Below are 12,622 nucleotides of genomic sequence, written 5' to 3'. Positions count from 1 at the left end.
TCAGTTAGTGAAATTAACTCAAATATAGAATGTAGTCCCACAAAATAATTAAGTTACAAGTTAAAGTGGAGTAGCATCTCCCTGCAAACCCGGAGGCTGCACTTTCAGGACCACATTTCTGGGGACGCATTTCTAGGAACATGCGACAACAGAAGTGATGAGTGCATCTGCAAAATGGACGACAGTCAAATGTGAATACATTTTATAAGTTTTACATTAAAAACATTTACATACAATTACTCATTGTTTTTAAATGAATCTGAATGTTTTAAGTGTCTCGTGCTCGCAGTCAACCACGTCTCTCCATGTTGACATTATTTTTATAATGTTGATTGTTACATTTGACATCATGATATTTGACTGTTAAAATACCACGTGCTAGATTATGTCATGTACTGTGTAGTCTATTCAAGTACACAGCTCCGTGCAGGCAATAGTATGACAAAAGATTACTAAATAAATTGGACAAGTAATTTGACCTTTTGGACTCTTCTCTTGCCTGTATTACAGAAATGCACCACGTGCTGCAAGGATTTCCACTGCCCTTTTTTCAGGTTTTCTTTGATTCACCCAACAAAGTTGAGCCAAGTGATATCCCATTTGGAGAGCCCTTTCAAACGTGCAGTTTTCCATAAAGGTAACATTTGCAAACATTCTTTTGGGAAATGCAAATTGAGTCATGTATCTTGTATGTATAGAATGCATGAAAAGCAGCATTCATGTTAATTACTAAGATTTGTTGTTTTTACAATATATAGAGTATACCATTCAAAGATGTGGATTAGGTTGCCGAACCAAGTGGCATTACCACAGCATCCACTGTGATTCTATGGTGCTACGTAAACCAGATTTTGTCCTGCAGTGTGCGTGTGTCTGCCCTGTATGCTTCTTATGAACAGACCTGTGTATATTTTTTAAATAACCATTTTCTTTTGATAGGACTTCATCTCTGGTCCAGATTATCATCACAGGCAAGAGTAGAATTTATTTTCACACAATGTCCAATGTTTAACAGTATTTCTGTTAAGCCAGCAGTGATTTTGTTCTCCATTTTCGATTTCAATGAAGTGGAAGAATTGAATGGAGCGAAGGAACTGCTGCATACTTCGAATCTGAGCGTTAAATTTTTTAAAGGTCAGAAAAAGTCATGTCATTTACATGTTATTCAATTCCAGATTTCTTGCATCTCTTGCTATCATTTTTTCTCAGTTCATCTGGGCTTTATTGACACGAAAATTTCAAGAACCTTTCGTTCCCACAGCATCAAAAAAATGCCTGCGTGCTCTTTGGACACTATAAGATCTTTTAAATATGAAAATTAGAGAGGTAAATATGTTCAACTGAATGTTCCTTATTTCATTCACTTCTCTCTCTTTCTTTCTAACCTTTATCTGTTTCAAGATTCAATGAAGACGTTGATGAAGTCATTGAACAGCAATGATGTTGAATTTCATGAGTGGTCATTAATGAAGTGTTGCATGAATGTGGTTTATTTAAACATTTGATTTAGTTTTTTTGTGTTCGAGTTCAATTGTTAATTTGTTAATTTATAAAAAACACATAATCTTAAAACTACCTTGTATGCTAGTTAGTCACAACATTTACTCAACATTCGCTGTTAGCAATAAGGTTTAATTGCAAGAAATATAGTATTTGGGTGTAACAAACCTTTACAGAACGAATTGGGTGGAAATACTGTCTTAGTTGCACTTTTTTCGGTACTCAAATCTAGGCTCCTTAGGACTGTCCAAACTCTGATTCGGTAGGTGGTGCTGTCATACAAAAATGGGGTCCAAGTGTCCTGGACTAACTAATTTAAGCATGTCACATGATAAACTTAAAAAAATCAAGAAGAAATACTGATTTAAGCATTGGCGTTAACTGGAACCGCTCCTGGAATTGCAGCATCAGGTATTGCAGTCGGATAATGTTGTTTAAGCACCACACAAATTTAAGTGTGTAAAGTTATAAATCTCCAAGTCCACTCCAAAGGGAGATATTCTCTTTTCTAGAACAACAACAAATGGCTCTGCAACGGAACTACAATGCATTGCTTCTGTAAATATTCATATTCTTTATTGTAATAATTCCCACTCGAGTAACATTCAATAAAGGTGCAGAGATCTGGTTTAGATGCTTCGGTAGACTATTGGCTCCATTTTGATTCAAAGCCATTGTTGTTTGTCCTTGCTGAGATGGATGTATGTTGATGATATTTACTTTTCATCTTTGTAAGCCTCTGTTCACCTTCATATGTGTGGTGATAAAAATCCAGTTACCATATGCAGAGCATCCGCTATTAGATAAAGCTTCTTTCCCCCACACTTTTTTGACATACCGCCATCATTCCCGCCTGTGTCGTCTGTTTAGTTTCTTATAAGTAGCGCAACAATAATAATGATAATTATTATCATTAATGTTATTATTATTGTTATTATCCTTATCATTGTTATTATTATTAAATAATACGTATAATTACAATGAGAAGAATGCGCATGTGAAAATCTGTCTCTGGTCCCTGCAGTGAGGCAGTTAACATCATCTTAGTTTGGATTTTGTGGTTGTGAATTTAAGATCGCCCAAGACCACATAAGGATGACTTTAGAAGAATGAGATGAAGACAGCAGTGAACACTTCAGTGGTTTTACACAGATAAAAAGAATGTGTTGTTATGGCTGAAGGCAATACAGTGGCATTCTGTTCTTTCTTTGGAAAAGCTAAAGGGCACATCTCATATTTAGCAAATACGTTTACTCACCGTTTGAAAGAATGGTTGGTTTGATTGTCAAAAGAAAATCTTTCAAGTGATTTTGATATAAAGAAAACGTTTCTCTTTTTGATTTGCCAACACAAATGTCTTCGGTAATACATTTGTCACATATCAGCCTTATAAACCATATTTTCAAGGTCGATTTACAGGCGTTCCTTATATCTTTAATCTTTAATACACAGATAGTTTATGTAGATGTGTCAAAAGTTCCCACATTCCAAATATTCAGGATTTAAATGTTGGCTTATCTCATCTAGACAACAACACATTTGAGGTTCAAAGAAAGTGATGTAGATTTTCATGTGCACAGAAGCAAATCATATAAGATGTGACCTGTGATATGATGGCAACATAACACAAGCATCACAAGTAAATCACAATCATATAGCATAATACACATAGTCAATGTCTGTGAAGTCCAAGTCCACGTGCATGGTCTCTATGAACTGTCCTTACATGACAAAAGCAACGTAATGATTCTTCAGAAACGTCTCTTTAGAGCAAGGAGTGAAGTGTTGCATTAAAGCACTGTAGTGATGCTCAGCTGTCTGAGAGAGTTTAGATCTCGTGGCTTTCATGACAGTCGGTCATCTCCAGAAACAGCGGTCGCCCGTCAGAGATACAAGAGCTGACAGCACTGCCGGAGAGACACGGACATGCCCATTACAGCAGTCTACTCGACTTATTCCTGCTTTTATTAAAGCAGAAACACACTTCAGACTCCCCCACACACACACACACTTCACATTTCAATAATCACACTCACCGGCACTCACATACAGAATAAATCAGCGGTGCTTATGCGCCCCCTGGTGGATATCTCATCATACACTGTATAATCACAGGTCGATGTCTAACTGCCGGAGAGATCCGACCTGAAGCACATCATCTTCAGGTTTATATGAAATTATACAGAAAGGTGTGTTTGAACATTGTGGAAACCACTTCAGAGGCTCCTCAAAGATCTGCGGCCTTGGTTGCTATGTCAAGATCGCCTGTGTTGTGTGCAGACATGTGCATGGACAGTTGCATATCGCTGCTCTCCATGTTTTGTGATTACATCTTTTTGCCATAAATCATTATTAGTCACCCTTTTATGTTTGTCACTGGGTTTTGCAACAAGAAGTATTAAAAAGTGCTTGTTCATTTGGTACTTAATCGTTTCCATTTCCTGAAAAAAAGGGAATTTGGACATACAATGTCCAGAATGATAGCGGCAATAGAGATTGTCAATCGTCGACATGGTGTGTTGAATGTGGCTTCATCTCGGGAGGATCGCTGATAGTGCGTTCAATGCAGTGTTTAGTTTTTCTTGTTTGACTTGGAAAAATAACTATGGTAGGTCTGTTTTGCTGTGTTAAAAGCTGCAATTGCGTTACACAGAGTCGTTCAGGAAAAGCACAGGGTTCTTTTACTTTCGATTACTCCATATATCAAACAAAACAAGTAACGGTACATATTAAAAGAATAATAGCAGCGGAGTATGATCCTCTCAAGATGGCGACGCCATGCAACAGGGCGTTATGTCAGCTTCACATTCTCTATATTCACATTTAAACGCCCATTTTAATCCATCAGACGAGTTTAAAGAGATAAAGTCTTTATTGTTTATTTAGTATTTCAACAACACAATTCTCTCTTTTTTACATGTATTATGTTTTGGTCTGTGAAAGTGGAGCTGTTACGCCTTGAGATTGGCTGAATGGCCTGTCAATCACTTATTCCATCATTTCAATCCATATGAGGGGCCTCAAGAAAGACATCAAAGTGGTTTCTATAATCAGTCTATCCAATAAAGAAGGGATATTAAATTTGAAATAAAATAAATAATTAAACTCTTAAACTCCAGTAAACAAAAGCAAAAAGTAGTTTATACAACTTACATGCTGTATTTCAAAGTCTTACGATGAAGTCAAGTCACTTCCTACCAAAGAAATCCTAACTGCTTTTTGTTCAGCTCAATTTTATTCACACACAGACTTGAGTCTGTTCTGAAAGTCTCACGGGCCTTCGGGATTCATACAGATTACTGTTTCAAGCCCCTGCATGATCCCGGTATACAGTTTTTGAGGAAGGTGAGCAGACAATACAAATCTTTACATTGAGTTCTTCCTCTAACGGTAATAAGTTAATTTTATAGAATTTATAAACCTCTATAGAAAGTATATTAGTAATTGCTTACAACAAATGATTATCATAAATAATATCAAGGCAGCGTCAGTCACTTTTAACTCATGACTTACGGTTCTGTAACAGATAAACACACCGCGCTCGAGCGTCCTGTACAGGGAAAGGAAGAACTGTTTATTTTCAGTGAAGGACATGCAGGATCCTTTCACAGACACATTCATCACACGTCCAAACTCTCGTGTGCTTATACACTTAACTGAACACTTGAGCCATTTATATCCTCCACAGATCACGGACGGTGTCAAGTCTACCTACCAGAGTGTGTTAAACAGCAGTGAGCATGAGACTGGAGATCCGTAATTTTGGCACCAAAAATGAGAAATAAGTGCTGAACCGAAACATCCGAGCTCAAAAGCAAACACAAATACTGACTGTGCTCCTACAAACATCACAAACTGTTGCGATTCTCATGTAAAAAAGGAATACTGAACTTGCTTTGACAAATACGGGACATGTCAGGCTTGGCTGTGCAGGAAGTCAGTCATGAAAGGACAGCTGGAGCGGCAAACACGCACGCTCCACCTGCGACGCCACAAGCCCTTTCCCTGTCTGCCCCGCTCTGTCAGTCTCTGAGGGCGGTTTGTGCGAGAGCGTCTCATTTGGCTTTGCCGGCGTCCTGCGTCTCTTCCTGCACCACTACAACCGGCAGATTGTGGAACTGACCATTGGCCTCCAGCTGTATCTCCTCCTCCAATTCTCCTCGCAACACCTCCTCGTCACCGTGCACCACGGTTGTCCCGCACTCCTGTTCTTCTCCTCTTGCGGCACTTCCCTCCAGCTGAAGCTCCATGACGCTCACGCCGTGATCGCCGTCCGACGGGTCGATCTCGATCAGGGTTGTGTTAGCCTGGTTTTCGTCCTCTTGCACGACCCTGACGACGCCGTCCTGCATCACCACCGTGCCCGCCACCACCTGACCGTCCTGAGTGACGCCGGTTCCCTTCTGCGTCAGCTGCAGCAGCTCCACCGTCCCCATCTGTCCGTGGTCCTGCACGGCTGCCGTGCCCAGCAGCGTGAGTCCGGACGCGGGGTGGAGCGCGACGGCCTCTGTTTTTCCATCGGGGGCCATGGCGATTCGCGTGAAGAGCTGCGAGCCCGGGGGCAGGGCGTGAAGAGTGACGGTATTGGAGGGTTGAGAGAGGCCGGCCACTGCGTATGACTGGCCGATGGATGACAGGGTGATCGGGGACAGAACGGTGAACTGTTGAGGCTGGAGGGCAAGAGGTTGGCCTACGGATTGTCCGAGCACCGTAGTGGATGCGGGCCGCTGGAGGTGGGGACGTTTGGGAGCGCGTTTTGCTGGAGGGGTGGAGGGAAAAGCCACACTGCTGAGGGCCTGAGACTGAGACAGCCAGCTGAGGGACTGTAGCTTCTTCTGCTCTTCAATCTGCTGTTCTAATGCTAAACATAAACAGAGCTGTGTCAATGTTGTATAATGTGATCATTGATGCAACTACCAAGTTAATACATGACTGTGCGAGTTTCATCTCTCTCGTGGACATCTCGTACAATAATATTCTCTGTGTGAATGTGATTTTGTTAAGGTTTGCAATAATCATCCCTTCAAATGATAATAAACAGTCATTTTATTTACGTTCTTGCATTTAATTATACAAATGTTCACTCAAGTTTTTCCACCTTTAATAACTACCTTTATCTCCACACTAAAATCCCATATGGCCAGACATTTTTTATAAATGATTAAAAAAATAAAACATGCTTGCTGCTTGTAATCCTTTAAGAGATGCAGGGATCGAATAGACCCCTTTACGGCCGACGTAACGCTTACGTCACGGCATTAGTGTAAGAATCTTCTTGGGAATATTTAAATAGGCAAATTATAATTTTCCATGATGATCTCTCAACTGACCCGAGGATCTCCCATGCAGCAATGCATCAGGCAGTCCTGCATATATTTCCCTTTAAAGCCAGGTCTCTTTATATAATAGCTTCTGTTTTGAATCTTTAAGATCTTGTTTTGCCTTTAGGAGCCTCAAGTCAGTCCCACTATCAGGCTGCTTTACCTTGTGTCATCCATATTACATTAAGGTTTTATGTTATTTTTTATATTATGTAATTGTTTACATGTCTATCTCGGAATCCATGTGTAACTGTGTAATGTGTACACATGTGTTCGTATGAGACAATCTGTACAATTATTGAACATGTTTACTATAATCTAATTATTATTATGACTAAATTCCTGACTTGTATTGTACAGAAGTGAACAGCAACAGCTCAAGTATTTTCTCTCGACTCACCGGTCAGTGTTCGCAGGACCTGCGTCTGCTCTGGGTCAGTGATCTGCCGTCGAACACTCACTATTTGTTTGATGGAGTCCAGTAGGTCAAAGACTTGAGCCAGGTTGCTCAGAACCGCAATCTCTGCAGCACAGACAAGTTCATCAGTGAGCACTACAGTAACAACAGCGTATATACAGGAACCACGGAGCTTAATTTAGAACTTAAGACCTTTTTTAAGACTCTTTTCATAATTTGTTAGACTTCAAGTTTTTACCGGTTTCATTGGCGACACTTTAACGTACATTTACTATATACTTATTGTAAGATAGCACAACTAAACAGTCTTAGTTTGTGAAAACTCCTTATTAATGCAACATAATTCAGAAAGGTGGGAACGAAGCACAAGAGAATTCATTGAGGGACTAACCCAATGCAAGGTTTATTACAAAGAAAAACCAGCTTTGTGGCTAGCACTTAGCATGTTGGACCGAATAGTGTTGATCCCCATCAAGGCTACGCTAATCGCCTTCTGACAAAGTACGGTCACTGTTATTCCCAGAGATGGCCCTCAGCCATAGTTCCAACTCCTTATCCTCCAACCATTTGCACGAAAACTAGCATTCCCCATTAGTCAACGATGTTGTTTTACAAACGGGTGTAAATGGACATCCCACTATTGCCTACTCAATGATTACATTCGGGCAAACTTTGCCATATGACCTCTTTGAACAAGATGATAAACAGTTGTTTAATACCTTGTAAAACGGAATTTAAGACTTTTAATAATTTTTAAGGGCCTTCATCTACATTTACGAATTTGGCAGATGCTTTTATCCAAAGCGACTTACATTGAATTGTACTATACATTTAGTTTTTTTGTTTCTGACTATGTGCAATCCCTGGGATCCAACCCATGACCTTGGCGTTGCTAGCGCCATGCTCTAACCACTGAGCCACAATAAATTGATTGATGGAACACAGCACACAAATCATATGCACAGGATACTTGTTTTTTTATTCTTGTGTTTTTGGCAGTTTTGGTTCTTTTAACTTTTATTGTACAGTCAGACTTTCTTCTTGTAATAATGGTGGAAAGTTTTGATGGACCGACCTGTATCTTGTAGTGAGCTCTGATCACTGCGTAGCTGAACTCCTCTCAGTAGACCCAATAGCTCCGAACGGATATTAGAGACCACCTCTCCCATCAGCCCCACCTCGGCGATACCCCTCCAGAAACTCAGCGTGTCATCTGAAGGTCACACACATAGGATGTCAATTCCGAGCTCTGCAGATGTCTTCCCGAATGTTGTTTTATTCACTGTGTTTACCTGAGATGTCAGGTACATCCTTCTTCTCAGAGGTTTCTACCGTGGCCCTGCTCCACTCCACCGTGCCCACCACATCCTCGGTGTTCTCCTCTACTGCGACGGTCTGACCTCCGTTACCAACAGGAACATGGCCTTCAGGTCACACCATCAAACCGGGTTTGTTTGAGATCTAACCTCGAGGTGTGGGTGTCTGTGTGAGACAGCACTAACCTTGAGCGGTGGTGGGTGTGCTGAGCCCACTGCCGTCCGGAGGGAAGCGTGTGTTGTTGATCAGCAGGTCGAACTTGGTGCTGCGGCAGGTGTTTGTGCACAGTGTGCTATGCTGATAGAAATCCAGCTGACCTGAGTCCATCATCCTCCTACACACAAACACACTTTACATGACTGTTCATCAGCTGAATTCACAAAACATACACACAACATGTGTGTGTGTGTGTGTGTAAAAGTGAACACACACTGATCTAATAAATGTTCTGAATGTGCTCCAAGTCACTTGGAATAAAAGCGTGTGCCAAACTTCTTAACTGTAAAAATGTTGAGTTTCTATAGCTGACTGGGTTGAGCAATGTGTTGGCAGGACAAAGGTTGTGGGTTTGATTGCCAGGGAACACAGATATCGATTAAAATGTACACCTTGTTGCTCTGGATAAAAGCATCTGCCAAATGTATAAATGTACATGTAATGTAATTTTACCTGAGCATGACTCCGCCAATCCTGATGGCTCGCTTCCAGTCCTTCAGTGTGGCTTTACCGGACATGTGCACAAACTGCTTGGGACTTATCAACTGATCCTCATACTGCAAATACAGCCAGAAATCCAGATGATACACATAAGAAGTGGTTTCACGTAAGGTCTCCATTATCCTCGACACCAACCTTAACACATCTGACGTTGATTCCCGGGCAGACAAACTTCTTGAACAGGAGTATGGCTTTGCTCTCGCCACACGTGATGGGATAGCCCAGCTCTAAATCCTCTCCTTCAGCAGACAACTCATCTGAAAACAACACACACAATGAGATCTGAAAGCTGCAAAATCAGGTATTCCAGATAGCTGTGTATTAATATGGCAACCCTCACCCGGTGACTCCACGGCCACAACGGCAGTCTCAGTGCTTTCCTCTCCAAGCCTAAAACATTCAACATATGTCCATATCATCAACGTCTAACTGTTCATGCCCTCAACGGTTTCACGTTCTTATGAACTGAATACATATGAATGTAGAGTATTATCCGCTGAGATGAGATCACACATACCCTGGTGTGATGGGCTGCAGCTGCAGGATGACTTGAGTCTTGTTTTGGTCATCAGGCTCGGCATCCACTTCCTCTGTAGCCTTCATCACCACCATGTCCTCAACCGACACAGTGACCTCAGTCTCTGCCATAACCCGCACTCTCCTTCAACTCTGACAAGTATATTGCATATATAGTAACGATTGTCCAACAGCTAGCGTTAGCAGCACAAAGGACATGGGTTCAATTCACAGGCAACAAACATATACCTCCAATGCTGTGCAAGAAGCGTTGGATAAAACGCCTGGCAAATGCGTAAATGTTCAACATTACTGCTGCACCAAAAATAGATCAAGATTCTCGTAGTTAAAACGCATCTCATTTCTGTTATTAAATATTGTTGTTATGGATTTACCAAAATCATCCATTTTGCTGGATGTTGTTTGTTGTACTATTAATAAAAAAGTAAACAACTTTATCTGAAAACATAACTTCATAGTGACATTTTATGACTTTGTTTTATGAGAATTCTCAACACACTACAACTTTATTCTCGAAATCTTTTGTTACTGTAATGTGGCACGTCACTAGATGTAAACATTCATGGTTTAGGTAGGAACATATTGATCACTGACCATTGAAGACTGGTCATTTTGTGTGTGGGGGGGGTTGTTTGTTGTTAGCAGGTGATTTGTTTCCTTAACTTCACTCAAAATTGACAATCCTGTCATCATTTCCTTGCCCTTTGTCATGCAAACCTTTCCGACTTTCTTTCTTCTGCAAACAAAAGAAGATACATTGAAGAAAGTGGGAAATTGAACAGCACCGTTACCCATTCACTTCTATTGTATGAACAATGATGTAAATGGGGGCCAGATGCAAAACATTCTTCAAAATATCTTCTTTTGTGTTCTGCGGAGGAAAGAAACACGTACAGGTTTGAGGTGACAAGAGGGCGAGTAAATGATGACAACATTTTTAATTTGGGGTAAACTGTCACTTTAAGGACATTAATAGGTTGGGAAGTCATTGGCAACTCCAGATCGCAAATATTATGTATGGGGGGAAAGTGACGTATAATTGTTTAAGAAAAACCTTTTCAAACCCGAACTACAAACAGACAATGCTTTTATTACTCTTCTCTAAGCCCCGCTATAAACTCAGCGGAGTATGTGAGGAGATCTCAGTGATTCATCTTGTGTACAAACCATCCGGTTTAACCCCGCCAAGAAGCATACTGGTAATATAATTGACTGAGGTCAATAAATATAGAACAGTGCTATTGTAATGCCATTTAATAACACCACCACCCCTACACAAATTTACCATGGTAACCATAGTGTCTCTCCACCAACACAGTTACTACTTAGCATAAGCCAGAATACCGCACTGTTTAAAACATATACGAAACAATGACACATGAGGTAATAAACGCTAACGTTACTATGAAACTTTTGTATTTTTTTTATCTGAAATCACTTCTTCCAGTGGCTAATTCAGATAGCACGTTAGCATTTGAATTTTTCCTCAGCGCTGCTCCGTTTACGTGCTAGCGCGCTATGCTAGCTCACGCACACTCCGCCGTTCGCTGTCGGTTTACGGTTAGATATTTGAAAAGAACAAACGTGACGTTCACAAGCGCCTCGAGCGCGGATCATTCACGAGGCATTCGCCAAACCGGACGCACTGAATATAAATGACGTGCTGGCGTCGCGCCGCGGTGCTTTGCTCTCATGACGTCTGCTCGTGCGGCGGGACGCACACACACACAAACGACCCGACGCTCCGCCGCCGTGAGAGGTGGTAGCTGCTGACGCCCGTCGCTAAAACTTCAAGTCGACGTCCCGACGAATTTCACCGCTGCTCGGTTACGTTTTAGCGTCACGGTTAAGAGAGTAAAAGGCGCGGGATCGGCCTTACCGTTTAGATCGCCGTCGGTGTCATCCGTACATAGTGAGAGGCTTTAGCGAACATGCGCAGTTCGTCGAGCGAGACTTCCTGCTCGAGCGGGTCCCTGTTCCATCTACAGCATCAACAGACATTATTACGCTCCACCGCGCTGGATCACCGAATATAATGTTGCTCGGTAAACCGATCGTAGAAAACGCGCAATTGAAAATGTGATTTTGTAGCTACGCGGAGACATGAAAACTAGATGTGTTGCGCTCGCGGAGTCGCCTATTGATAGCAGACACGTCGCGAGATATAAACATTTAAGAGAAATTGGTTTTCTATACCAACTCTAAGTCCGGGTTTCATCAACCTTACGTGCAAGCTTATAACTTACTTATCGAATCTGCGATAAACGGGCTACGGGCTTATAATAAAAGTCGCGTCCGTCTTTCGGTCAGCAGGATAACTTCGGAGACATCCATAGGAGCGTGTATTTGCTTTAAATCTGACATTTAAACTCTATATATGGGGCGCAAAGACCAGAGATCATTCGCAGCCCCGATTCATAAAAATTGTGCATCCGAAATCTCTTGATAGCGATTCCGCAGCAGTAACAGAATATCTGCGCCCACTGTGCCAAACATGGCAGATGCCCTTTTTAACGTAAAGCGGCTACAGTCTGGTGTCCCGGTCACAGAGTCAGCGCCTCACAGTGACGGTTAACCCATCGATCTGTTTCCGCACACTGGACTATCTGACTGCGCACGATGAGGAGGAATCATACCTCATTCTAATGATTTGCTTATGTTGCTGTTCATTGATATGATATAAATAAGCAATGCATTTGGCTGGGAACGGAGGGAAATGGAGGATCATGGGAAACGGGCGGCGCAATTATGATTGTCATATGCGTGGACCAATCAGATTCAAGATGGGTATACGTCACATACGCCGTTATGT

At 41.6% G+C, this 12,622-nt stretch overlaps 1 protein-coding gene across 1 annotated transcript; it reads right to left on the bottom strand.

Moving 5' to 3' along the window:
• Window positions 1-4,363: 4,363 nt before the first annotated feature.
• Window positions 4,364-11,817, bottom strand: gmeb1 (glucocorticoid modulatory element binding protein 1). Its single transcript, XM_079484752.1, has 10 exons — window positions 11,690-11,817; window positions 9,791-9,942; window positions 9,614-9,663; window positions 9,409-9,530; window positions 9,226-9,329; window positions 8,742-8,890; window positions 8,532-8,663; window positions 8,315-8,452; window positions 7,222-7,344; window positions 4,364-6,361 (listed from the first exon to the last, which is right to left on the bottom strand). Exons 2-10 carry the CDS (start codon window positions 9,919-9,921, stop codon window positions 5,556-5,558), a joined length of 1,755 nt encoding a protein of 584 aa, XP_079340878.1. The 5' UTR covers window positions 9,922-9,942; window positions 11,690-11,817; the 3' UTR covers window positions 4,364-5,555.
• Between the last annotated feature and the right edge of the window lie 805 nt (window positions 11,818-12,622).

This window comes from Barbatula barbatula, assembly GCF_947034865.1.
Source record: "Barbatula barbatula genome assembly, chromosome: 21".
Lineage (NCBI taxonomy): Eukaryota > Metazoa > Chordata > Actinopteri > Cypriniformes > Nemacheilidae > Barbatula > Barbatula barbatula.
The sequence above is the reverse complement of the archived record's forward strand: the minus strand, read 5'-3'. Positions and strand labels throughout refer to the sequence as shown.